Below are 27885 nucleotides of genomic sequence, written 5' to 3' on the forward strand. Positions count from 1 at the left end.
GAGGGCTTGCTGAATGTGATATGACCAAAGCACAGTAACGTTATACCAATAGGGTCCAGCTGCAGCGCAGGAGAATCCTTGCTGGAGCTGGAGGCTACTAGAGTACACACAGACAGTGGAGCTGTTTGCAGATAGCGAGCATTTTGACTTGTTGCGTGGTGGCGATGTCTCGCAGATAATACAAGTACAAGTCTAATTATATAATATATATATTTTATAAAAAAATATGTATATAAAATTATTTTTAATTATTTTTAATCAAAAACGATCGGTATCGGCCGATATGGCTCACGGCGATCGGTATCAAAAAACGTGATCGGGGCATCCCTAGTTCCAACTATCCGGGAGCTAGTATGAGGAACAGCATGCCATTTAATTTACATTGAACCAGTAGGGTAGAACTCAGGTACCCCCCCCCCCCCCCATCTCTCTCTCTCCACACACACACACACACACACACACACACACACACACACACACACACACACACACACACACACACACACACACACACACACACACACACACACACACACACACACACACACACACACACACACACACACACACACACACACACACACACACACACACACACACACACACACACACACACACGTTTCCCCCGAAGTCTGTCGTGTGTGTGTGTGTGTGTGTGTGTGTGTGTCTGTGTGTGTGTGGGTGGGGGGGCATATGTTGGCTGCTTGGTGGAAATGCCCCCTGTCTCTCTCTCTCTCCTCTCTCTCTCTCTGCTTCACGTGAAGAGGGTCTGTTTAGTGGAGGTCTCGTCCACCAGGGCCTGGACCGTGTTGCTCAACTTCACCATGCCTCTCTCCTCCAGGATGTGGTGCGGAAGACACAGCTTATCCTGAGAGAGAGAGAGAGAGAGAGAGAGAGAGAGAGAGAGAGAGAGAGAGAGAGAGAGAGAGAGAGAGAGAGACACACACAGAGAGAGAGACACCGAGAGAGAGACAGAGGCAGAGAGAGATGGTGAAGATGGAGAGAAGGAAGGATGGAGGGAGAGAGAGAGGAAGGAAGGAGATGGGAACAGAGAGAGAGAGGAGGAGGAATGGAGAGAAGAATTGTAGAAACAGGCGTGGAGAGAAAGAGGGCGGCAGAAAACAAACTGAATGAGAACTATATACATGTAAACCGACATGTTTAGAGTGTGTCCTTGTGGACAACCGCATGCTTGGCTGTCCAGTTCAGGACCAGTCTTCAGACATGTGGGTTCCAAATCAATCTTGTCTTGTCTTCTTTTTGTTGTACTGTATTTGTGCTGTATAATGACAACAAATGTTGAAAAAACAAAAGAATAAAATGCTAATATTGAAAAGCTCACTGAAAAGTGTTGCCATTGTGATATAATACAGTATTTTAGACACTGCATTAATTCATTGAATGCCACACTGTTTTCCCATCTGTACTCCCTGGCGTCAGTTTTTATTTTATTTTTACCATTTTCACGATATTTCATGATCTTTGCAGAGCTATTGTATATTCTATATTATAGCTATGGAGACAATAGTATGGCTCATTTGACAGGCACTATTTATACTCCAACATGTAAAAAATAGTTAATTTCTACATACCCTCGTTTGTGCACAATCCCGAGCTAAACATTGCCCCGTTTCAAAATAATCCAGGCTGATTTTCTAGATTGTGAGATAAAGTGTGTTTTGTGCAGCGTATGCGCAAACATCGTGGCTGCTCGCCTGAAACCTATATTATTGCCAGGTCAAAGGTAAACACATGACCTTGTTTTCCGATGCTGCAAACGCATGTTTTATGATGGAGTTTCGGTAAGGTAGATGTAAAATGGACGTTACCTGTCTTGAATCAGAACAGGATCAATACATATAACGTTAGTAAACGCACCTTATCGTCCATAATCATCATCAATATAATCCATTTAGTCTTTTTCATAATATCCAATAGTTCGCTCTAGGCAGGGGTCAGCAACCTTTACTATCAAAAGAGCCATTTTTCCCCCCTCCCACAAAATAAAATTCCTCTGGAGCCGCAAAACCAATTTACCCTTAAAATGAAGATAACACAGTGTATAACATTTTATATATAGTTATCCCCAAGCATACCCCACATTTAGCATAAAACGCCTGACAATTGCATACCCAAAGTAATTTGCGATTTATTATACTTTATACTTCTAGCACACAGTTTGTTGCATTAATGGAATTATAAAGCAACAAAAAGAAATTATTTGTCTTTTTATTGCTGTTTTTACCTGTTATAACAAAGGAAAACCTCAAACTCGTATGAAGAGGAGAAAAAATACTGGCTGTGTAGACCTATCTTTAAATAAAACACAGAAGAGACAAAACACTGGTGTCTGTAGACCGACTTTGAAATAAAACCCTGAACTATTCAGGTATATTTGAGTCCTTCCCTTATTTGTGGAACATTTATAAAATAAAAAGTAATCCACTTTGAAAAAAGACTACCATGTGTAGACCTACTTTGAAATAAAACACAGAAGAGGAGACAAAACACTGGCATCTGTAGACCTACTTTGAAATAAAACCCTGAACTATGCAGGTATATTTGAGTCTTTCCCTTATTTGTAGAACATTTATAAAATAAAAAGTAGTCTACTTTGAAAAAAGACTACAATGTGTAGACCTACTTTGAAATAAAACACAGAATAGGAGAAAAAACACTGGCATCTGTAGACCTACTTTTAGTGGTAGACCTTTTAAGAGACTCGCGGTCTACCACTCTGACAAACAATCGAGATCAAAGACCATGCTAGGTATCACGCAGGAGATTAAGGACGTGATAAATCGTGTTTAAACCAAATTGGGGAATTTTTTGGAAGCATTTTGACCACAGCTGCCTTGTGCCTTGTATGTGTATGTATCAAGCATCCTTGACTTCCAGGGACAACGATGTAAATAAGTCATTGGCTTTTTCGTTCCTATCCTTGACAAAGGCAAATATGTGATGAAATGATCTGTATATGTTTTGTTGTCTAAATAAATACCTACCTACCTACCTACCTGTCCACGCTGAATTAAACCCTCTATTTTCCTCAGACTTTCCTTTTTTTGGATGTATCCACGGTTAGCTTACTGGGGGGTCGGAAACTCAAGATTAGCCACTTGCAGATGGCAGGGAGAGGCGCGGGGTGTGACGTACTGTATATTTTAGTTGATGAAATATTTTTGTTGATGAAATATTTTTTCATTTCAGTGTCACAGTATGACATCGATCTAAAAAAATTATAATAATAATAAATAAAAAGGGCTAAAGATTGGCTAAAGAGCCGCAGGTTGCCGACCCCTGCTCTAGGCGATCGTCATTGTCATCCTGCTCACAGCTGCTCGCAACCTACTAGTAGAGTGAGTCCCTAGTTGTTTGGGGGCTGGGGCCACCCACACTAAGCTGGCCCATATGCATGTTCATAAGGTAGGCGATACTGCCACCTGGCGGGATCCAATCGTCATTGCAATTTCAAGGACTCAGGTGAGTCACCAAGACTCAACTGTTGGATTTGAAACCCGAGAAATCTTGGGTATGGCGCAGAAAGAGTTATGGCACAATAGAGAGCAACCTTTTTATGTGGTACTTTAAAGAAACACGCCAACATTATGATAAATGTGCTTACCGTCTTCTCCAGAGTCAGACAAGAAGATACCAATTTGCGTTCAAAAAACGATCTGGCTTCAAGCTAGCCTAGTTTAGCACAAATTAATGAAAGTGGATTAATACGATTTTGACTCCTATCCCTGCGATCATGAAAACAAGATAATCGAGATAAAAGGATTACTGTGCCACATGCCGTGTTGCTCTCATTTTGTCTTGTGTTGTAAATGCTGTGCACCCTTCCTTCACAGTGGTGTGATCCGCCCCTCCCCCACAAGCTCCAACAGTAGTTTCAGCTCATGTTGAGAGGGAGGAGCCACGATGCACTTTGTTTTTAAATGTCTGTCTAACTTGTAGACAGGGACGCAGCAAGTGGGGGTTAGTATGGTCATCTGTGGCAATTCCGTGACCGTGGAGAGCGAAGGTCCGTTTCTCAATGGATTTGTCATCTAGGAGGGTTAATAAACAAATTTAGCCGGGGGGTATTTTTTTTAAAGGCGGGGAAGATTCGCGAGAGACCAAAATCCAAAATGGCTGCCGTGGAAATTTACTTTTTAATGGTTTGACCTACAATGATGCACAATACATGGTTTCAGAGCTTATTTTGATCAAGGAATACATATTTGGTGTTCATATAATGATTTGACCTATTGTTGACCTTCAAATGCAAGATGGCTGCCCATTTTGAGCTCCAAAATGGATTTTTTTCAAAATCGTCACAGAGCCTTCATATTAGGCTCGAATGAAAGCTCTGCTCATGATGAGTTGAGTTATGGACAGAGGGGGTAGGTGGCTATCTTCCACCATACTCCATCCATCTGTGAAAGTTGGAGACATGATCACCCCTGTTTGCTTCAGCAGGGTGGGTTATTGGCCTAACCTCTCACCCTAGACCTGTCCGGTTTGGTACAAAAAAAATTCCTCCTACTGGCATAGCTCTCAGGGTTCACTGAGGTACTCAAGCTCCCTTACCACGACAAGGTGACAAGGTTTTTCTTTCTTTTTTTTCTATATGTTTTGTAACTTTTGTATAACTATAGTGCTTCAACAAATAGCACTCCAAAATAATAATTGATCAACTAGTAGCCTAATGGCCTTAAGGGCAGATTTGGAGGCAACAAAATCTCCCTCTGGCTGACACAGCAACTGAACCATGTAATGTCAAACTGAAAATATAATTGTTAGAATAAAAACACACTAATGTTCACATCACAATATTAAAAAATAAAGGAAATAAGGGTGGAGAGAAAAGGCTGGTAGAAAACACAAAATACAGAGTATAGGGATGGATATAAAGTAAGCTAAGCAGATGATATAACGTAACAACTTGTTGTTGATGGATGATGAGAACGGGAGACAGAATCACTATTCTTCATCAGAATCTGTTGATTCTCCACACTGACTCCATTCATCATCACTGCTACTCTCATCTGAGCAGTCATGAGATGTGAGCTGCTGGGGCAAGGGGGGAAGGGTATGATACACTGGCCGGCACTTCCCATTCACTAGTTCCCAGCCGTGACCAATGGGGGAAGGATGTTCTTGAAGGTTGTAATGGAGCTGGCAATATGTAATGTAGTTTGTCCTTTCCACATGAAGATCCAAGGAGTCCTCATCAGGTGGGAGACGAATCGTACACACATAACATCTGCACTCTCAGCGTAAACAATTGAGAGGACAAATGCTTTCATATCTGCTCTCACTTCATCTTTCAACTCCAGACTATCACCCACTCGTCCCAGGAGCTCTCTTGCCTCAGGAACAACCATCACCTTCTCCAACACCTTTTTATTTCCATGCCCATAGAAGCCTGAGTTGGGTTACTGCCATGGAGAGGTATGATGATGTCTGCAACCTCTTCAGAGAGCATTGCACGGCAGTTGATAAATGCATTCTTGTGCTTGATCAGCAGATCACCTCTGATTTGTTACGAGACATAAGCTGCTTGGACAAACACGTCTGTGTCTCCGCAGTCCAGAACAACAGGTCCAGTGTAGTTGGTGGTCCTCACCTTTGCATAGGCGGAAAGCAGCATTGTATCTGCCTCTGGATGTTTGAAGACATACTCTCCATTATCGATGCCACTGCTGAGGTTGGTTGACACTTCTCCCTCACAGTATATGATAGCACCCTGCACATGACCAACTTGTGTTTTCAGCTGTTCTTTCACAAGTTTTTGCAATCTGACCTTGTTTCCTGAGTTGACCATGAGTTGACCTGGGAACCTGTCTTCGGGTTTCAGGAAAACATTTGGGATGTGTGGATGTTTTGCTCATCATCATGCTCATCATCCTTGATGCTGAAGGGAAGGTCATACTTGTCGTTGATGAGAATGATGAGGTAAGCATTGGCATGGCGTGAGAAGATGATTGCGCAGATTTTATGCAGGTAGTCATTCCAGCGGTACTCTGAACCATCCCGCTTCCTAGCCTCTCGGTCCTCAGGTGTGGGGGTGGCAAGCCGCTATATCAGACCCATGTCTACAAGGCTCACGTAGTTCTGCGGTTCCTCAGGAACTGGTTCTAGGGTGAAAAGCTCTAACAACTTGCTCTTCACAGTCTTGCACATTGACCCATCCACATTGAAGAGTGAAAGGCACTCCTCTGTCACTCTTCTCTCAAGGGATGATTCAAGTTGTATCATACCAGATCCCTCTGCTAGGTCCACCAGGGCCGCTAGTCCTGATCTCTCCATATGGGCCACCTGCGTATGAGCACCAGAAGGTGCGCAGCTCTTTTCACTTGCAAAATTCCCTCTCTTATTCATGTGGATGGTTGCAGTAAGAGGCTTGATCTTGGTGAACACCCGCTCTTGCAGAAAAGTCTCAACCTGGAATCTGGAATTGCAGTCTTAAGGTCATGCAGTAACTCTGGTGAGGCGAGGAGGCCAGACTGTAGTGACCTCAGTGTAGGTGAGGAGATGTCAAATGGATCAGCTTCAAAATCCCTCATGCATGCCTGCAGGTCCTGAACTGCTTGCTCATCCTTCTTCATCCTCGCTGGCTGGCATTCGACATGCTTCCTGTGACGACGCTGGCACTGGAGGCCCCGCTTCACACTTCACCCTTGCAACGTTGTTTGCATTCCTTGTTGTTGAGAACAGTTGTTTCTCATTCTTTAAAAGCTGAGTCCATCCTTGCTTTAGCTTTGAGTTCAGATTCATAGTTGTTTCTATTCAAAGATTGAGGGGCTGGCAGGAGTAGGGTAGCCCTGTCATTGACTGGGTAAAGTGATCATTGAAGAACTCCATTTGTTCATCTGACAGTGAAGAGAGCATTGCCCAGTAGTCTGGCAACCACCTCCCATAGTCATGGTTGTCGTATGCCATCAGTCCTGGCAGCATGTTATAGGTTGACAATAGGTACTCAGAGCCATTTCTTGCATGACATGCATCAAGACATTGTACAAGTGGGTCAGACATCTCCAAGAACGAGACCCAAAAGTCCCCCATGTCTGTGCCAGGCTTCTTATAAACTCTGTTGATCAGCTCCTTCATGTCGCCATCATTCTCAAGATCACAGTAAGCTGTCTGTAGAGCCTCTTGAGTTTCAGTCAGTGCATTCCGTAGAATGTTGAGGTTCTCCTTGATGTCTTCCGATAGTTCTTTGTGTTCAAGAATCTTTGACAGTTGATTTTGGATAAGAACCTCTCTCAAGAGTAGGATGCACCGCATGCCCCGTCTGTAGTGCTTTCCTCGTAGTGCTTGGTCTACCGACCCCTCCACTACTACCCCTGCTGAGTGTCTGCCATTCCAGAGCCCTTGAATCTCTTGTAGATGGCATAGATGTAGGACATCAGCTGGTGGAAAGCTCAGAGGATTGGGATGATGTCCTTGAACATTTCTGGATTCTCTGCCTTGAGCTGAGTGATCGTCTTGTAGGTGGGCAGGTCACCAACAAGAAAGGAGAATGGAATATTCTTCAGCCGCATGGCCTCCACATGTTTCACCATGATGTCATTCACCACTGACTTGCTTGGAGGTTCATTGTATGTTGTGTGGTAGTAAGGCGTGATCCTGTTGGGTGGTGGATGACAGCAGGACTGGGCACCACTGTATCCTGAAACTCGCTGCTCTTCAGGTGGTGGTCTTGTACCATGATTGTCTACACGAGACAGTGCATGTATTACAGAGCGAGCACGCTGCGGAGCTGACCCATCCACTGGTGGATCTACCCTGGGACGAGCAGGTGGCTCACTCTTGCTACCAGGGGGGCATCTGTACTGGCAAACCTTTGTCAGTTCTGCACACTTCTGCTCCACATCCATCAGAGCCCAGTGGTCATAGAGGAGCAGTGTATCTGCATAGCTGATGCAGACACCACTCTTGTGCAGAGTGTCTACCAGATCTTTACTCCTTGTTATGCCATGGACATTTACGCCCAGGTTGATAGCAGTGGTAGTGCGCTGTCCAGTGAGGTGGTACATTCGGACCCAGAGTTTTTGTTAACACCAAAGTAAGATAAATAAATAAGTGGCGCACAAGGGTTAAATTCGGCTCAAGCAACTAACCTTGCTAGCTTTGCATACAGAATACTATTTTATGTTAGGCTATAGTGCAAAATAATTGTTGGTTCATTATGAAAATGTGATGGTATGAACTGGACACCATATTCTCAGTATACCCTATTTAATGGAAAACCGCAAATCAGTAACTGTTGTTTACACACAAACATTGACTTTATTGACCTCAGAGATAACTTCTGTGTACTTAATACTGTATATTATTCAACTCATCATGAGCAGAGCTTTCATTAGAGCCTAATATGAAGGCTCTGTGACGATTTTGAAAAAATCCATTTTGGAGCTCAAAATTGAATGAATGAATGAATGAATTTTTATTCACACACACACACGATACATTTTACATGTGAGTATCCTCATGTGATAACATGTCGCAAATTGTGTGCATGTGCCAGGTCTCCCAAGAAGCTATTTAAAGCTTTTGGAGGGAGCCTGAACACAGATACAAACAGAATATGAATAACAAAACAATAACAAAAAAACAAAAACAAAAAAACAAAAACAAAACAAAACAATACAACGTGGGTAGGTTTACACACCTACCTACTAACTGACATATAACAGAGATACATAATACAGACAATTTTATTTCTAAGTTATCATTTTAATTAGAGATATGATTTTAGCAGTTCCTCTTTCAGTGATTTTTTAAAGGTTTTAAAGGTATTAGTCATTTTTAGATTTTCATCAAGCTTGTTCCAGATCTGTGGACCCCTGCATGCTATGCTTAGGCTAGCACAATTTAGCCTTCTCCTCTTGCCAGATATAAGATGCTTGTTTCTTGTGTTGTGGATGTGCAGTGGTTGGCAGACTGGGACAAGCTCAGACAGTCTGTGATTCATGTTGTTGACAACTTGATACATAATTGATGCGTTTTGATGAATGTTAAATTCAGCGAGCCTCAGGAGACCAAAGCGATGGAAAAGAGGCTTTGAGGGCGCTCGATACCCGGACCATGACAGCACTCGTAGTACCCTCTTTTGTAGGCTTTCTAGTTTTTTGAGATGGCTGGGGTATGTGTTGCACCATATGACGTTACAGTAATTAATGAGGGGTTCAAACAGGGTTTTGTATAAAGTGAGAAGGGCAGGCAAGGGAAGAAAATGACGTATTTTGCAGAATAAGCCAACATATTTGGACAGTTTTGCTTGTAGGTATTTTATGTGGCATTTGAAGTTGAGTGACTCATCGATGATGACCCCCAGGAATTTTGTGGACGCCACTCTTGACAGCTCCTTTCCATTTATTTTTATGCACATGTGATGTGTGTGCATCCGATTTGAGTGGAAGACAATAAAGTTTGTTTTGCTGAGATTTAGTGATAACTTGTTGCATTTGAACCAGGTGTCCACTTTTTGTAGTTCTGTATTGAGTAGATCTTGTAGCTCGAGTGGATTTTTATGTGACAGAAACAAATTAGTGTCATCAGCAAATATAACTTTGTGCAGAAGTACAGATGAGTTGACAAAGTCATTTATATAGAGAATAAATAGTAAGGCCCTAGAATTGACCCCTGGGGGACCCCATATTTGATGTCCATTTTTATTGATTTGTGATTTTTTATATCGACGTACTGTTGCCTACCATGTAAATAGCAAAGGTGGCAGCCATCTTGCATTTGAAGGTCAACAATAGGTCAAATAATTATATAAACACCAAATATGTATTCCTTGATCAAAATAAGCTCTGAAACCATGTATTGTGCATCATTGTAGGTCAAACCATTAAAAAGTTCATTTCCACTGCAGCCATTTTGGATTTTGGTCTCTCACGAATTTCCCCCGCCTTTTAAAAAAATACACCCCGGCTAAATTTGTTTATTAACCCTCCTAGATGACAAATCCATTGAGAAACGGACCTTCGCTCTCCACGGTCACGGAAGTGCCACAGATGACCCTACTAGGTGCTGCGGGGTCTGCAGCACCCCCACCTGGCAGGGAGTTGTAACTGCAAGGTTGTTTTGGCTTTTATTCCATTGTAATACCGTATCCTACTCAATGTCATTGAGCGGCACTGCAGATTTACCCTACTCTTAGAATTCGTAAAAGATCCTCATAGGGGCGCTGTCTCGATAATGCAGTGTTCCCTGCTATACAGACCGGTGTTTTAGGCATATAAACAAAGGGATCCCGAACGCGGAACTGAAAGTGGGTTAGGGAAAATCTTTACGCTACCGGGCTGCACCGGGCAGAAAAGATTATTGATGCCAAGACGAAACGTTGCATTTTGCTGCATTAAGGAGGTAAGACAATGGTTAATCTATTATTGGATGCCTTCATTTGAACACTTAATTTGCACTATATATTAAAAGAGGAAAATATTTTCGCGCTGCGCGGTCATTGCCTCCCCTTCAGCGCAACCCACCGGCACCGCCTCTGACGTTATTATTAATATCACTTATCTCAGCACCCCCAACGATTACTGAGTTCCCGCGGCCCTGCTTGTAGATTGTAGAAGATGACAGAAAGGCAGCCTTTTTGTGTCGTCATATGATGTTCTCAAATCAATGAGAAATCGTGTTTAATAATCGTGATTTCAATATCAATCAAAATAATCGTGATTGCGATTATTTTCCATAATGAAGCAGCACTAACACAGAGGCACTGTGAAAGACGGGACTCCATCCCCCAAAACGGATTTATTATATCAACCATTCAACTTCAACATATCATACACAAGTCATCAAAAACATCCTCCCAACACACTAGATCAATATCAGCACTGACAAAGTTAAAACCTCACAACTTAATTATGGCAGAATGGCATAGTTTATGTGGCAACAAAGCTTAAATGGCAACAAAAATATTTAACAGATCGAACGGACATTCTCTGGCTGTTATGTGGCAGCCATAGAATGTTTGTATATTAAAGGGGACATGCATTATAAATGGCTTTTTTCAGTGTCTAGCATTGTTTTATAGTAATAGGAGTTAGTATCAATGGGTCTGTGTCTCTAAATACCATATTGGCGGATTGCTCTCATTCAGTTGAGACAATTTCCTCCTCCATTTAATTAGGTCATTCTGATTTGACTCGCAAGGTGACGTAACTCGGCGCTGGTGGTGATTGTGATCTGATTGGCTCTATGGTTGTAGCGTGAGTGAAACCCGACACTTCCTCAAACGGGAGGCAGAGCGAGCGAGAGCAGTCAGACTCGGGAGCAGCATATCACTGTAATATCTTTGTGCATGCTCCCACGCGCACGCCCGTATTCCGATCCGTACAATAATAATCACAGAGGTATATATTGTCATTTGAAACAAGTTACCAATGCATTGTCCTGTGGTATTATGCCCCCCTGCGGCAAAATTAATTAGTATCCCCCTCAGTCTCTCTATATCTCTCTGTCTGCCAGTCGCAGACTGTGTGGGTGACTGTCACTCAAAGTGCTTATGGGCGGCACCAGGCCAACACAGCCTGAAATCCAAAGTGAGAAAAATTATGCTTTTGAGTACTTGATTAGAAATATAAAACAATGCATTTTTTTTTAATAAAACCTTACAGAGGTGTTCCATAGACTCACAGGAATTGTGTAAAGTTGCCCAAATAGGAATAGCAATGCATGTCCCCTTTAAAGGAACACGCCATTTGCCGTCTTTCACAGAGTCAGACAAGATTAGACCTTTCTTAGGTTCATCTCTGTGTATGCAGTACAGAGAGAGAGGCACCCGCAGTGCGCTAGCTAGCTTAGCACAATGACTGGAAATGGATACAGACCATTAGCCTACAAAATACACTTTCCAACAACTCCAAAACTGTCTTATTTACATGTTGTGACTTGTGTATTTACCACGTGAAGAAATAACAATGTAAAATGAGATATAATCTTCGAAGCAGATACATAGGCTGATACTGTTATTTCTATAGGCTACATGGTAAATATACAAGTCACAACATGTAAATAAGACCATTGTTGGAAAGTGTATTTTGTTACTTTTGATGGTAGGCTAATGGTCTGTATCCACTTCCAATCCTTGTGCTAGCTAGCATGCTGCGGGTCTCTCTCTCTGATGAGAAAGGTACCTAACTTCTTGTCTGACTCTGGGGAAGATAGCAAATAAGCTAATTTCCCCCAAAAGTTTGCGTGTTCCATTAATATGGTGGGTACGTACAATCTTACGAGTCTCAATGCTTGTTTTCGTGACAATGTGATAGAAATTCTGCAGTAGCCATCTTAATTAAGCTTTGACTATCATATGGAAGATACCATGATAATGGGGGGGTATCCTGTCCTTTCCTGTGGATTAACCCAAAGAGCAAACATGTTGAGGTTCCCAGGTGGGTGTGGTTTTCAAGAATCAAGTTTAATTAAGTCAAAAGTGATAGTTTGGTTTAAGTGGTATTAAATAATTGCCAGTAGTGTAATCAATGCATAAACATTAGCTTAATTACCAAGTCCGAGTTCTGGACAGGTTCCAAGTGAACCAAGAAGCTTCAGACAATCAGCACACAGCATCTTGAAACAAACAGGTTTTAATCCACACCACAATATGCAGACACATTTTTTTTTAATAAATAATAAATAATCAACAACAGAACTGTGGTCATTTCCTATGCTTCAGACAACATGATGAGTTGGAACTAGCCCCAGTGTTTCCTATGCTTCAGACTGACATGATGTGTTGGAACTAGCCCCAGTGTTTCCTATGCTTCAGACTGACATGATGTGTTGGAACTAGCCCCAGTGTTTCCTATGCTTCAGACAACATGATGTGTTGGAACTAGCCCCAGTGTTTCCTATGCTTCAGACAGACATGATGTATTGGAACTAGCCCCAGTGTTTCCTACGCTTCAGACAACATGATGTGTTGGAACTAGCCCCAGTGTTTCCTATGCTTCAGACCGACATGATGTGTTGGAACTAGCCCCAGTGTTTCCTATGCTTCAGACTGACATGATGTATTGGAACTAGCCCCAGTGTTTCCTATGCTTCAGACAACATGATGTATTGGAACTAGCCCCAGTGTTTCCTATGCTTCAGACTGACATGATGTGTTGGAACTAGCCCCAGTGTTTCCTATGCTTCAGACTGACATGATGTATTGGAACTAGCCCCAGTGTTTCCTATGCTTCAGACAGACATGATGTATTGGAACTAGCCCCAGTGTTTCCTATGCTTCAGACAGACATGATGTATTGGAACTAGCCCCAGTGTTTCCTACGCTTCAGACTGACATGATGTTTTGGAACTAACCTCAGTGCATAGTAACTGCATATAAGGCTAGAATCAAGCATAGTAAATGCTTGAGGACCCCCGTTTTCCATTGTGGATGGTGAAAGATTTTGTCTGCATGTTGTGATGTGGATTAAAAATGACGTGTGCTGCCTGTTTGAAGTTTCCTGGTTTGTTCAGACCCTGTCCAGAACTCTTGACCATGGGACTCTTGAGAAATGTGCTTACCGTCTTCTCCAGTGTCAGACAAACAGCTAGGCCAGTGGTCTGTATTCGCTCCCATTCCATGTTTGTAATGTTTGTGCTAAGCTAGACTAGCTTGCAGCCGGATAGCTTTCTTTTTTTAACAACTTTCTTTATTGGAAGAGTTTTCAAAATTATGCAGACAGTTATGCATATTATACATCTTCCACCCCCCCCCCCCCCCCCCCCCCCCCATTTCCCTTTCCTATCCCCTAACCCCACCCCATCCCCCCCACGAAGAGCGACAACAAACATACATAATACACGAAAATACAAAATAAAAATATGTGACAGAAAAATGAAAAAAAAACTATGATACTAATATAACTGAGAAGAAAAGACAAAACATTTAAAGAAATAAATAGAAATAGGGAAAAAACAGAGGGGGGGGGGGGGGGGGGGGGGGACTCAGTCGTCACAACCAGGCAGGGATGTCAAGGATTCTATGTGCTTTAAAAGGGGTCTCCAAGTCTTCTCAAAGGTATTCAGGGGGCCAGTAGGGCCTTTGAGGGAGAATCTGAGCTTTTCAAGATTAATAGATAATAGTAGTTCCTTAAGTTAACCCACCTATTGTGAGATGGAGGTTGAGTATGTTTCCACTTAAAAAGAATAAGTCGCCTGGCCAATAAAGTGGAGAAGGCAAGCATAGCTTTCTACGGAACGCACAGGGAGGACATTGGTATCTACTTGTCTGACTGGAGAAGACGGTAAGTGCATTTCCCATAATGTTGCCATGTTCCTTTGAGTAAGCTCATGTTTATGCATCGATTACCCTACTGACTAGTATTTCATACCACTGAATGTAAACCAATCCAAACTATCCCCTTATGGTTAAACATACACATCAACCCTTGAGCATCCATTCGATGACTAGGGAACACTTCCCTTATATCTCTATGTATCAAACCTTCAAAGATAAACAGCTTAAGAACATTAATATTTAATATTGAACTTATGCAATACAATTCATGTAACTATAGCCCTTCTTACTGTACTCCACCACCACATAACAGTCACGTTGCATATAAGAAAGATATAAGGTTGTTCAAGTAGAAAGTTCAAAACAAAAAAAGATCTAGGTGTTTGATGAAGATATATTAAGACCCAAAGACTAAAGAATTAATTTGTCATTTTCCCCAATAGACCTCTCACACGGTTACGTCATCATGACATCATTAAGCCCTGATGCATTTTTTCGTTCCAATGTTTAAAAGCTAAATTGCTAACTAACCCTAAATGAAAAGGCACTGATGCTGATGATGTCAGGTGTGACGCTGAGCTAGTTGTGGCTAGCAATTTTTCTGCCCCTTAAAATAAGAAAATCCACTGCCAGAGAGAGAAATGTATATTAGGCTTTGCTCATGGAACCACAGTCCTGCATGAACCACAGACGAAGCAAGAAGCAATCTAGTAATAGTCCAGTTATTTTCCTATAGGTGCAGCAAAGACTGAAGACTCAGGAGCTGCCGGGAAATATGTCACCCGTGAGAGGTTTATAGGGAAGTGTAGTGGTTACTTCCTGGTCTATAGGGAGGTGTAGTGGTTACTTCCTGGTCTATAGGGAGTTGTAGTGGTTACTTCCTGGTCTATAGGGAGGTGTAGTGGTTACTTCCTGGTCTATAGGGAGGTGTAGTGGTTACTTCCTGGTCTATAGGGAGGTGTAGTGGTTACTTCCTGGTTTATAGGGAGGTGTAGCGGTTACTTCCTGGTTTATAGGGAGGTGTAGTGGTTACTTCCTGGTTTATAGGGAGGTGTAGTGGTTACTTCCTGGTCTATAGGGAGGTGTAGTGGTTACTTCCTGGTTTATAGGGAGGTGTAGTGGTTACTTCCTGGTCTATAGGGAGGTGTAGTGGTTACTTCCTGGTCTATAGGGATGTAGTGGTTACTTCCTGGTCTATAGGGATGTAGTGGTTACTACATTGTTGTTTCCGGCCGGTCCACCTCGCTTGAAATTGCAATGTATTTCCAATGGATACATTTCTAAATCGTCTAGTTTATAACAAAATAAAGCATGAACATTGGCACGGTGCACCTTTCTGTGTGTATTCATCCACAATCTATAGCTCAACATGAAAACATTTGCAATTAATCGTAAAATAATTACGTATAATTTTATTTCAACCAAAAATGCTTAAACAATAATGTTAGTGATAGAAGGGAACAAATGTTGTGCAAAAATGGAAAGCTTGCCAATGTTCATGAGGCAGAATTATTACAATAGCTGATCAAATACATTTTCCCAATGATAAATCCCTATACGGGTGGACCGCGCGGGAAGCTAAAGTGACGTCAGACTACACATCCCTATAGTGAGAGGTCTATAGTGAGAGGTCTATACCGTACATCTTCCAAATTTGAAAGACAAAAATCAGGTTTGTGATCAGAACACCTCAAAAATCATCAAAATTATGATTATAATATGGCCTCCATTTGCCATAAAAATACCACAGTAAGCTAGTTTGATAAGAACATGGTGAAATTCCATAGTACCATGCATTCTATTCCGTTCAGCGGTCATGTGCTTTATGTACATTATAGAAACACATGTTCAAGTTCAAGCGGATCTAGTCTTCTGTCTTCTTTCTATGAAGTAACCGTGTGTAACTTTAGGAATTAGGTATCATTTAAGTGAAGATAGCCTTTCATGGGATTAGTTACCAATGTAACCACACAATTACGATGTCAGTAGACGTATTGTGATACAGTATATCTGAAAGCAACTGTAGTACATGTTAACCCTTTCGCTGCCACACGACAGAAGGTTAACCCTTTACTATCACACAACCGACCGCGTCCGCAGAGCTAATAATGCTAATGATGGAGCATCGCCGTCGGTTGTGTGATAGTAAAGTGCTAACCTTCTGTATTGTCACAGTGAAAGGGTTAACCGGCTGTCGTGTGGCCGTGAAAGGGTTAAGATGTCAGAAAAACGTCTTCTGATACAGTATATCTGAAAGCAACTGTAATAAATGTTAATGTTAACTGCTTTACTTGTTAGGTGTCATGAAGCCCAAACAATATATGATACTTTGGACTGTGTGTCACAGGATTTATGGATTTAGAAATTAAAAAATTCCTTCTATATACCAGAGGTTCCTAAAGGGGACATATTATGTCAAATGGGTTTTGACTAGTCTCAGTTTGGATTTGTCGTCTGAAATTTTATTTTGGCCCTGGGGGGGGGGGGGGGGGGGGGGGGGGATTACATTACATACTCCTTGCTGTTTGGTCAGGGTTTGAAATCTTCAGATTAACAAGCCTAAACAAGCTGTTCAAAAGCATTGCCCTTTCGTGATGTCAAAATGGGAACACAAGCGATGAATTCGTTTTGATTGATCAATTAGCTGTGCTTTTTGGAGCCATGAACACTGCCCATCTATAATCTACTGCCCGGTTTGTAGAGGTTTTCTATTCTTGGGTGTGGGCTAGCCAGACATGGAAGGACAAAGTGACTATTATCCTTGCAATAAACTTAATAAATAAATATGTCCTCTTTAATATATAATAATAAAGATAAATAATATATATCTTTAATAAATAACAACATATAATAATAAAGACACATAAAATGTCTCTTTAATGAGTAATAATAATATATAATAATAATAATAAAGATACACAATATGTCCCCATAATTTTTTTTTATAATATAAATAATAATAATAATAATGATAGATCATATATGTATTTAATGAATAATAATATATAATGATAAAAGATACATAATATGTATCTTTAATAAATAATATAATAAAGATACATATAATATGTCCCCTTTAAACTGTTCTCTGCCCGGGATCCCTGCTTACGTGACATCATCCATAAGACACCATCGTATCCAACATGGATGACTTCAAAGTCTTCAAGTAAACCTGCTGTTCCAGGTGGCAAGAGTCATTTTATTGCAAGGAAAACAACAGCGGAACAATTTTCAGCGTGTGGATGTTTCCAGGGTGCGAGGCACGTGGAAGAACACAACAGCTAGTAGAGGAAGAGGAAGAGGAAGAAGATGCAGAGAGGAGAGGGGGGGGGGGTATAGACCTGTCTCAAACCCTGCCCCTTTTCTTGATCCTCCAATCACAACTGTCGCTTACCTCGGACAAACCAAGTTTGTCCGAGGTAAGCGACAGTTGTGATTGGAGGATCAAGAAAAGGGGCAGGGTTTGAGACAGGTCCATTGGCTCATGCCAAACTGCGGGGTAAAGCGAAAGTATAGCTTAGGTGGGCGAGGCGGGTTGATGAGGGGGGTCAGGTGACGTCAGCTCGCTCCAGCTATAGGCCACGAACAGCAGGAGGAGACACAGCAGGTGCATCAGGCTGGAGCCAACCACGTCCCAGACGCGCCAGGCGGGAGGCGGGACTTCGGTTGTGGCGGCGGCAGGAGCCAATGATGACGGAGTCTCTTTTTGGGGGGCGGGACTCAGCTCCTCCTCCCCGTCTACCGGGTCTCGGTGAGTGTCGTCTCCGCCCCTTTCCGACGGAGGAGGCGTGTCCGAGGCGACCAGGGCGCGCACCGCGGCGCGCACCGGCCTCAGGCGGCACTGGGTGATGTCGTACGGCGAGCAGAGAGACGACTGACACACCACACACCCCCCCACCCACCCCGAGAGGAAGAGGAGGACAGAGGGAGGAAGGACAAGAGATGAAATGAGAGAGAGAGATGACAGATCATACATGAGGAAGAGGAGGGTGAGAGGGAATATGAATGAAGGCACGGGGAAGAAGATGGAAGAGGAGATGGAAAAAGGGAGGAGAAGAAAGAGGAAGAGCACCAGGAAGGAGGAGGAGGAGAAGATAGAGGATGAAGAGGAACACCAGGGAGGAGGAGGAGGAGAAATAAGAGGAAGAGGAGGAGGAGAAACACCAGGGAGGAGGAGGAAGAGGAGGAGGAGGAGGAGGAGAAATGAGGAAGAGGAGGAAGAGGAGAAAGGAGGAAGAGGATAAACACCAGGGGGAGGAGAAGAAAGAGGAGGAAGAGGAGGAAGAGGAACACCAGGGAGGAGGAGAAGATAGAGGAGGAAGAGGAGGAGGAGAAACACCAGGGGGAGGAGAAGAAAGAGGAGGAAGAGGAGGAAGAGGAACACCAGGGAGGAGGAGAAAGAGGATGAAGAGGAGGAGGAGGAGAAAGGAGGAAGAGGATGGGGATAAACACCAGGGGGAGGATGAGAAAGAGAAGGAGGAACACCAGGGAGGAGAAAGAGGAGAAGAAAGAGGAGGAGGAACACCAGGGAGGAGGAGAAAGAGGAGGAGAAACACCAGGGAGGAGAAAGAGGAGAAGAAAGAGGAGGAGGAACACCAGGGAGGAGGAGAAAGAGGAGGAGAAACACCAGGGAGGAGAAAGAGGAGAAGAAAGAGGAGGAGGAACACCAGGGAGGAGAAAGAGGAGATGAAAGAGGAGGAGGAACACCAGGGAGGAGGAGAAAGAGGAGGAGAAACACCAGGGAGGAGAAAGAGGAGATGAAAGAGGAGGAGGAACACCAGGGAGGAGGAGAAAGAGGAGGAGAAACACCAGGGAGGAGGAGGAGAAGAAAGATGAGGGGAAAGAGGAGGGGGAACACCAGGGAGGAGGAGGAGAAGAAAGAGGAGGAGGAGAAAGAGGAGGAGAAAGAGGAGGAGAAGAAAGAGGAGGAGAAGAAAGAGGAGGAGGAACACCAGGGAGGAGGAGAAAGAGGAGGAGAAACACCAGGGAGGAGGAGGAGAAGAAAGATGAGGGGAAAGAGGAGGGGGAACACCAGGGAGGAGGAGGAGAAGAAAGAGGAGGAGGAGAAAGAGGAGGAGAAAGAGGAGGAGAAGAAAGAGGAGGAGAAGAAAGAGGAGGAGGAACACCAGGGAGGAGGAGAAACACCAGGGAGGAGGAGGAGAAAGATGAGGGGAAAGAGGAGGAGAAAGATGAGGAGGAGAAAGAGGAGGGGAAAGAGGAGGGGGAACACCAGGGAGGAGGAGAAAGAGGAGGGGAAAGAGGAGGAGAAAGATGAGGAGGAGAAAGAGGAGGGGAAAGAGGAGGGGGAACACCAGGGAGGAGGAGGAGGAGAAAGATGAGGGGAAAGAGGAGGAGAAAGATGAGGAGGAGAAAGAGGAGGGGAAAGAGGAGGAGAAGAAAGATGAGGAGGAGAAAGAGGAGGAGAAGAAAGAGGAGGAGAAGAAAGAGGAGGGGAAAGAGGAGGGGGAACACCAGGGAGGAGGAGGAGAAGAAAGATGAGGGGAAAGAGGAGGAGGAGAAAGATGAGGAGGAGAAAGATGAGGAGGAGAAAGATGAGGAGGAGAAAGAGGAGGGGGAACACCAGGGAGGAGGAGGAGAAGAAAGATGAGGAGGAGAAAGAGGAGGAGGAGAAAGAGGAGGGGGAACACCAGGGAGGAGGAGGAGAAGAAAGATGAGGGGAAAGAGGAGGAGGAGAAAGAGGAGGAGGAGAAAGAGGAGGGGGAACACCAGGGAGGAGGAGGAGAAGAAAGATGAGGGGAAAGAGGAGGAGGAGAAAGAGGAGGAGGAGAAAGAGGAGGGGGAACACCAGGGAGGAGGAGGAGAAGAAAGATGAGGGGAAAGAGGAGGAGGAGAAAGAGGAGGAGGAGAAAGAGGAGGGGAAAGAGGAGGAGAAGAAAGATGAGGAGGAGAAAGAGGAGGAGAAGAAAGAGGAGGAGAAGAAAGAGGAGGAGGAGAAAGAGGAGGAGGAGAAAGATGAGGAGGAGAAAGAGGAGGGGGAACACCAGGGAGGAGGAGGAGAAGAAAGATGAGGAGGAGAAAGAGGAGGAGAAGAAAGAGGAGGAGAAGAAAGAGGAGGAGAAGAAAGAGGAGGAGGAGAAAGAGGAGGAGGAGAAAGATGAGGAGGAGAAAGAGGAGGGGGAACACCAGGGAGGAGGAGGAGAAGAAAGATGAGGGGAAAGAGGAGGAGAAGAAAGATGAGGAGGAGAAAGAGAAGGGGAAAGAGGAGGAGAAGAAAGATGAGGAGAAAGAGGAGGAGAAGAAAGAGGAGGAGAAGAAAGAGGAGGGGAAAGAGGAGGGGGAACACCAGGGAGGAGGAGGAGAAGAAAGAGGAGGAGGAGAAAGAGGAGGAGAAAGAGGAGGAGAAGAAAGAGGAGGGGGAACACCAGGGAGGAGGAGGAGAAGAAAGAGGAGGAGGAGAAAGAGGAGGAGGAGAAAGAGGAGGAGAAGAAAGAGGAGGAGAAGAAAGAGGAGGGGGAACACCAGGGAGGAGGAGGAGAACAAAGAGGAGGAGGAGAAAGAGGAGGATGAACACCAGGGAGGAGGAGGAGGAGAAAGAGGAGGATGAACACCAGGGAGGAGGAGGAGGAGAAAGAACACCAGGGAGGAGGAGAAAGAGGGATTGCGGTCCAGCAGGAAAATAGAGAGAAAGAGAGAAGGCAGGAGGTTATAACCAGGAGGACAAAGTAGAAGCTCAGGTCGGTGGGAGGAGATGGGGGGTTACCATAGCAACAAGCAGGACTGCTCTCTGAGAGGGTAGAGAGTTAGAAGACTCTCTGTCTCTCTCTCTCCCTCTCTCTCTGTGTGTGTCTGTCTCTTTCTGTGTCTGTTTCTCTGTGTGTCTCTCTCTCTCTCTCTCTCTCTCTCTCTCTCTCTCTCTCTCCCTCTCTCTCTGTGTGTGTCTGTCTCTTTCTGTGTCTGTTTCTCTGTGTGTCTCTCTCTCTCTCTCTCTCTCTCCCTCTCTCTCTCTCTCTGTGTGTGTCTGTCTCTTTCTGTGTCTGTTTCTCTGTGTGTCTCTCTCTCTCTCTCTCTCTCTCTCTCTCTCTCTCTCTCTGTGTGTGTCTGTCTCTTTCTGTGTCTGTTTCTCTGTGTGTCTCTCTCTCTCTCTCTCTCTCTCTCTCTCTCCCTCTCTCTCTGTGTGTGTCTGTCTCCCTCTCTTTTCTGAAGCTTGAAGGTTTCTTTGTACACATCTGTTCCTGTTTTTTGTATCTAGTTTTTCTAGATGGTGTTGTCTCTGTGTTGCAGTATGTGAGCCTGATTCTCTTCTCTTGTGTGTCCTGCTCTGTGGTGCCAGACAACAACGCCCACACCACTGCCAGACCGGCCAGAGCTCTCCCTGCTGTCGACGTATAAAACAATTAAATAATACATTTTAGATGCAGAGTGCAAAGAAAAGAAGATACTTTTTTTTGCATCCCATCTGTTAATTTTAAATTGTAGATTAGATGCCAAAAAGTATCATTATGTCATCAGCCGCCCCCAGCTCTCTAAATATTGACATTATATAATATTATATAATTGATGTTATATAAGCATCGGCCACTGAAAGATGCATAATGACCACTACTGCTTTGTTTATTATCTGGCACCATCTGTCTGTGCCTCTCTCAGTCTCTCCCTCTCATTCTCCCTCCCTCCCTCTCTCCCTGTCTCCGTCTCTCTCTCTCTGTCTTTCAGAGAACAGACCATGTCTTGATGGGTTAGGGTTAGGGATGTTAGAAGCAATGGATGAACCAGTGGCAGCGCGCCCAGCCAGTGCACAACAGGACAGGCCCGTTATCTTACACTGGCTTACATGCCTACTAGCTGACAGGCCCACTATCTTACTAGTTTATAAACCCACTAGATTACAGGCCCACTAGTTTATAAACCCACTAGATTACAGGCCCACTAGTTTATAGGCTCACTGGCTTACAGGCCCACTAGTTTATAGGCCCACTGGTTTACAGGCCTACTAGCTTATAGGCCCACTAGCTTATAGGCTGACTAGCTTACAGGACCACTAGCCCCTTCCGTGACTGCGATGTGCAAGCCAGGGGCTTTTGAATCCGCAGTCACTCGCAGCTCCATAGCTCGCAGGCTCATTTGGACCACCAAGCACTGCTTATAAGCTCGGGGTGGGTCCGAAATATATCAGATATGAATTTCAAAAGGTACCCAGCGTACAATTAGGGGTTCACACACAGCCGTGCCGGGGTCTGAAAGCTCGGAGTTGCTAATAAACATTTTAAATAATTTTTATAAAACGAGTGGTACTCACAGAGCGAGCCGTGTATTTCCATATTTGGCTGCCTGGTGCGCATGCGCTGTGATCATGCACCCAACGCCGGAAATAATGCTGTGTTGACCAGTTTATAAAAATGATTTAAAATGTTTATTAGGAACTCCGAGCTTTCAGACCCCGGCGCGGCTGTGTGTGAACCCCTAATTGTACTAGCTTACAAGCCCACTAGCTTACAGGACCACTAGCTTACAAGCCCACTAGCCTACAGGCCCACTAGCTTACAGGCCCACTAGCTTATAGGCTCACTAGTTTACAGGCCCACTCGCTTACAGGCCCACTAGCTTACAGGCCCACTAGCTTATAGGCTCACTAGTTTACAGGCCCACTAGCTTACAAGCCCACTCGCTTACAAGCCCACTAGCCTACAGGCCCACTAGCTTACAGGCTCACTAGCTTACAGGCCCACTCGCTTACAGGCCTACTAGCTTACAGGCCTACTAGCTTATAGGCTCACTAGCTTACAAGCCCACTATCTTACAAGCCCACTAGTTTACAGGCCGGGAGCATGTCTATGTTCCCCGGGTCCTATGTTCCCCGGGTTCTATGTTCCCCGCTTTGATTGATTGATTGATTGAAAATTTTAGACCACCAGCCCTGATTCCAAACTCTAACCTTAACCAGTTCGAAAGAGGGCCTAAGATTAACCGTTCGAAACAAGGCGGACATTAATAATTAATAAAATAATACAAATTTATAAAATGTTCAATCTATTAATCAATCAAAGCGGGGAACATAGAACCCAGGGAACATAGGACCCGGGGAACATAGGGATGATCCCTACAGGCCTACTATTTTATAGGCCACTAGCTTACAGGCTCACTAGCTTACAGGCTCACTAGCTTACAGGCTCACTAGTTTACAGGCTCACTAGCTTACAGGCTCACTAGCTTATAGGCTCACTAGTTTACAGGCTCACTAGCTTATAGGCTCACTAGTTTACAGGCTCACTAGCTTACAGGCTCACTAGTTTACAGGCTCACTAGTTTACAGGCTCACTAGTTTACAGGCTCACTAGTTTACAGGCTCACTAGCTTATAGGCTCACTAGTTTACAGGCTCACTAGCTTATAGGCTCACTAGTTTACAGGCTCACTAGCTTACAGGCTCACTAGCTTACAGGCTCACTAGTTTACAGGCTCACTAGCTTACAGGCTCACTAGTTTACAGGCTCACTAGCTTACAGGCTCACTAGTTTACAGGCTCACTAGTTTACAGGCTCACTAGCTTACAGGCTCACTAGTTTACAGGCTCACTAGTTTACAGGCTCACTAGCTTATAGGCTCACTAGCTTACAGGCTCACTAGCTTACAGGCCCACTAGTTTATAGGCTCACTAGCTTACAGGCCCACTAGTTTACAGGCCCACTAGTTTACAGGCTCACTAGCTTATAGGCTCACTAGTTTACAGGCTCACTAGCTTACAGGCTCACTAGTTTACAGGCTCACTAGCTTATAGGCTCACTAGTTTACAGGCTCACTAGCTTATAGGCTCACTAGCTTATAGGCTCACTAGTTTACAGGCTCACTAGCTTACAGGCTCACTAGTTTACAGGCTCACTAGTTTACAGGCTCACTAGTTTACAAGCTCACTAGTTTATAGGCTCACTAGTTTACAGGCTCACTAGTTTACAGGCTCACTAGCTTATAGGCTCACTCGTTTACAGGCTCACTAGCTTACAGGCTCACTAGTTTACAGGCTCACTAGCTTACAGGCTCACTAACTTACAGGCTCACTAACTTACAGGCTCACTAGTTTACAGGCTCACTAGTTTACAGGCTCACTAGTTTACAGGCTCACTAGCTTACAGGCTCACTAGTTTATAGGCTCACTAGTTTACAGGCTCACTAGTTTACAGGCTCACTAGTTTACAGGCTCACTAGCTTACAGGCTCACTAGCTTATAGGCTCACTAGTTTACAGGCTCACTAGCTTACAGGCTCACTAGCTTACAGGCTCACTAGTTTACAGGCTCACTAGCTTACAGGCTCACTAGTTTACAGGCTCACTAGTTTACAGGCTCACTAGCTTACAGGCTCACTAGTTTATAGGCTCACTAGTTTACAGGCTCACTAGTTTACAGGCTCACTAGTTTACAGGCTCACTAGCTTACAGGCTCACTAGCTTATAGGCTCACTAGTTTACAGGCTCACTAGCTTACAGGCTCACTAGCTTACAGGCTCACTAGTTTACAGGCTCACTAGCTTACAGGCTCACTAGTTTACAGGCTCACTAGTTTACAGGCTCACTAGTTTACAGGCTCACTAGTTTACAGGCTCACTAGTTTACAGGCTCACTAGCTTACAGGCTCACTAGCTTACAGGCTCACTAGCTTATAGGCTCACTAGTTTACAGGCTCACTAGCTTACAGGCTCACTAGTTTATAGGCTCACTAGCTTACAGGCTCACTAGTTTACAGGCTCACTAGCTTACAGGCTCACTAGTTTACAGGCTCACTAGCTTACAGGCTCACTAGTTTACAGGCTCACTAGCTTACAGGCTCACTAGTTTACAGGCTCACTAGCTTACAGGCTCACTAGTTTATAGGCTCACTAGCTTACAGGCTCACTAGCTTACAGGCTCACTAGTTTACAGGCTCACTAGCTTACAGGCTCACTAGTTTATAGGCTCACTAGTTTACAGGCTCACTAGCTTACAGGCTCACTAGCTTACAGGCTCACTAGTTTACAGGCTCACTAGCTTACAGGCTCACTAGTTTACAGGCTCACTAGCTTACAGGCTCACTAGCTTACAGGCTCACTAGCTTACAGGCTCACTAGCTTATAGGCCCACTAGCCGACAGGCCCACTAGACTACAGGCTCACTAGCTTACAGGCTCACTAGCTTATAGGCCCACTAGCCGACAGGCCCACTAGACTACAGGCCTACTAGACTACAGGCTCACTAGCTTACAGGCTCACTAGCTTATAGGCCCACTAGCCGACAGGCCCACTAGACTACAGGCCTACTAGACTACAGGCCTACTAGACTACAGGCCTACTAGACTACAGGCCTACTAGCCTACAGAAGCTCTCATCCCTCCAGTCGGTGTGGCAGGAGACAGATGGAGGTTTTGCAGTTAGTTAACAGCAACAGACACACAGCCAGCAAGCAGCAGCAGCAGCAGAAGCCATGGGATTCCAACGTTCACAATTCATTGTCTCTTTGGTCAAGCGGCGAGGAGGTCCTGGGCTAAAGCAAGCAGTAACGTGCCGAGCTAGTCCAGGCTGGATGACAAGGCGATTCAACCAATGGAAAAAAAGAATGTGTACAACGGAATATTTCCATGATTTTGACACACATATCCATCCAAATCAAGTCAAGTCAGTGATTATTATTACAAATCACAGATTATGATACGTAGTAACTACACGTGATTGGAACAGATGAGTTAAATAGACTCCACGTTTTCCCCCAAAAATTAGTAAGAGAGGATAGTAAGAGAATACAATACAGAAACCACCCTCTCTCACACCACCTAACTCACAAATCCCTCACCCCTAGTTACTATGACAACTGAGCCAAGTATTGTGTGTGCTTTTTGTGAGTTTTTGTAGTCTACTGTCGTGGATTTCATTTTTATTTTGTAGTCTACTGTAGTGGATTTCATTCTTATTTTCTTGGGGTTTTCCAGGACAAATACTCTGTATTGTCAGATTATAGTTTCAAGTTTCTTTAATATTTGTCATACAGAAGTACAGAATACTTTTATACAAAATGCTTCTTACTGTTACGCTCCAGAGACTGTGCAAGACAAGTGCAGGCTATTATAGCACAAAAACTTCCCATTTTAAGACACTACAGTTGCCTCCAGATTGAAATGCTCACCTTGACGCCTCAGAGCCCCTACTGTAGTGACTTGTAAGGACAGAACTCACCCCAGTCCTTAAGCAGCTATATACGTACTGTATGCTAAACTACGACAGGGCAGCTGTTTCTATTGCAAATCACTGGTGGTCGATGGTACAGACAACACCCAGAATGACCAACATGATGGCCGAAGACATCGTTCATCTTTCTACACTAAAAGTTGCGTTTGGAACTGGAGACTACTGTAGACTACAGTGTTTTAATTCAAAAATGTTCATGTATTTTTCAATTACAACTTGAGAGGACTTCATAATGACCCCTCAAAGAGAATTATGTGGGGGCTCCATTTTAATCTTCCCAAGACCCAAGAGTGTAAATATTAGGACAGGCTTAACACTTTCGGGGCCATTCACATATATATATACGTTATTGGGCACCAACGGTTAACGGCCAAAAACGTATATATACGCTTTTGGATAGTTTTCCCCTTTTTTCCGATTTTTTATATCCTATTCAATGTCAGGGACCTGTATGTTGCCGTTAAAAGGCATACTGAGAGTGCGGCTGGGTGGCGCAGTGGGCAAGGCGCTCGCCACCAACGCAGAAGATACTGGTATCGAGCCCAGCTCTCTGCGTTGCTTCCAGCTTGGCCGGCCGTGGAAAAGCCGGTGGGTGGGTCCTGGTCGTTGGGAAGGATCTAACGGGGGTAGTGTGATCCTTCCACACGTTACACCCTCTCAGTGAGAGTCCGCGCTGCCAGGTGAAAAGAAGCGGTTGATTGGCTACACATGTGTTGGAGGAAGCATGTGATAGCCTCCACTCTCCCAGACCGACTGTAGGGGGTAGGTGCGCAACAACCAGGAAGGGAATTGGGAATTGGCATAACGACTAACATTGGGATGGGAGAAAAACGGAGGAAAAAGGAGGGGGAAAAAGATCCAAAAATAAATAAAAAATAAGACATACTGGGACTCCGAAGGTGCAGTACCGGCCAGATCCTGCTAGTAGGCAGTATCGAGAGTGCAGTAAACCCTGTTCCAGACCGGGTGTAACACTCAAATGTCTCCGGACGGACCTACACTGTAAAAAAAAAATGTTCACAGGAAATTCACTGTATTATTTTACAGATTACGTTTGTTTTTCTACTTTAAGTGTAAATGCCATAAAAATACAGTAAATTACCTTTTATCAAAAATATTAACCATTAAATAAAGGTTGTAATCTGTAAATGTATTTGATTTTACTGTAATTTGACAGTAAGTATTTGGCAACCATTGATGCCAGACATTTACCGTTTTCTTGCAGCTTTTTTTCTTACAGTGTAGGGCTTCACTCGATCGCATTGAATCATTTTCTGGATCGTTGTGGTGGGTTATGTAGTCGTGGACCAGATGGGCATAGGATGGACCAGATGGCTATCAAATAATTGGAATATTATTTTTGGAATACCACCAAAAAGGTAAGGACATTCACGTCGGCGTGTTGTGGTAATAACGAATGCCGTTATTGGCAATCAATTAATCAGAAACGACCTCCCCCCTTTCATGCATTCATGATGAA

At 44.1% G+C, this 27885-nt stretch overlaps 1 protein-coding gene across 2 annotated transcripts in view; it reads right to left on the reverse strand.

The window, feature by feature from the left end:
• Positions 1 to 691: 691 nt before the first annotated feature.
• Positions 692 to 27885, reverse strand: part of lrch1 (leucine-rich repeats and calponin homology (CH) domain containing 1) — a 348164-nt gene continuing 320970 nt past the window's right edge. Inside the window, exons 18-19 of one of the 2 annotated variants that reach the window (XM_084314585.1) lie at positions 27292 to 27405; positions 692 to 868 (exon numbers count right to left, since the gene is read on the reverse strand). In XM_084314585.1, the coding sequence (XP_084170711.1) occupies positions 755 to 868; positions 27292 to 27405 (228 nt within the window). In that variant the 3' untranslated portion in view covers positions 692 to 754. The remainder of the gene's footprint in view (positions 869 to 27291; positions 27406 to 27885) is intronic. The other variant, XM_084314586.1, reaches the window with a different exon arrangement.

This window comes from Notolepis coatsorum (genome assembly GCF_963971535.1).
Source record: "Notolepis coatsorum genome assembly, chromosome: 5".
NCBI lineage: Eukaryota > Metazoa > Chordata > Actinopteri > Aulopiformes > Paralepididae > Notolepis > Notolepis coatsorum.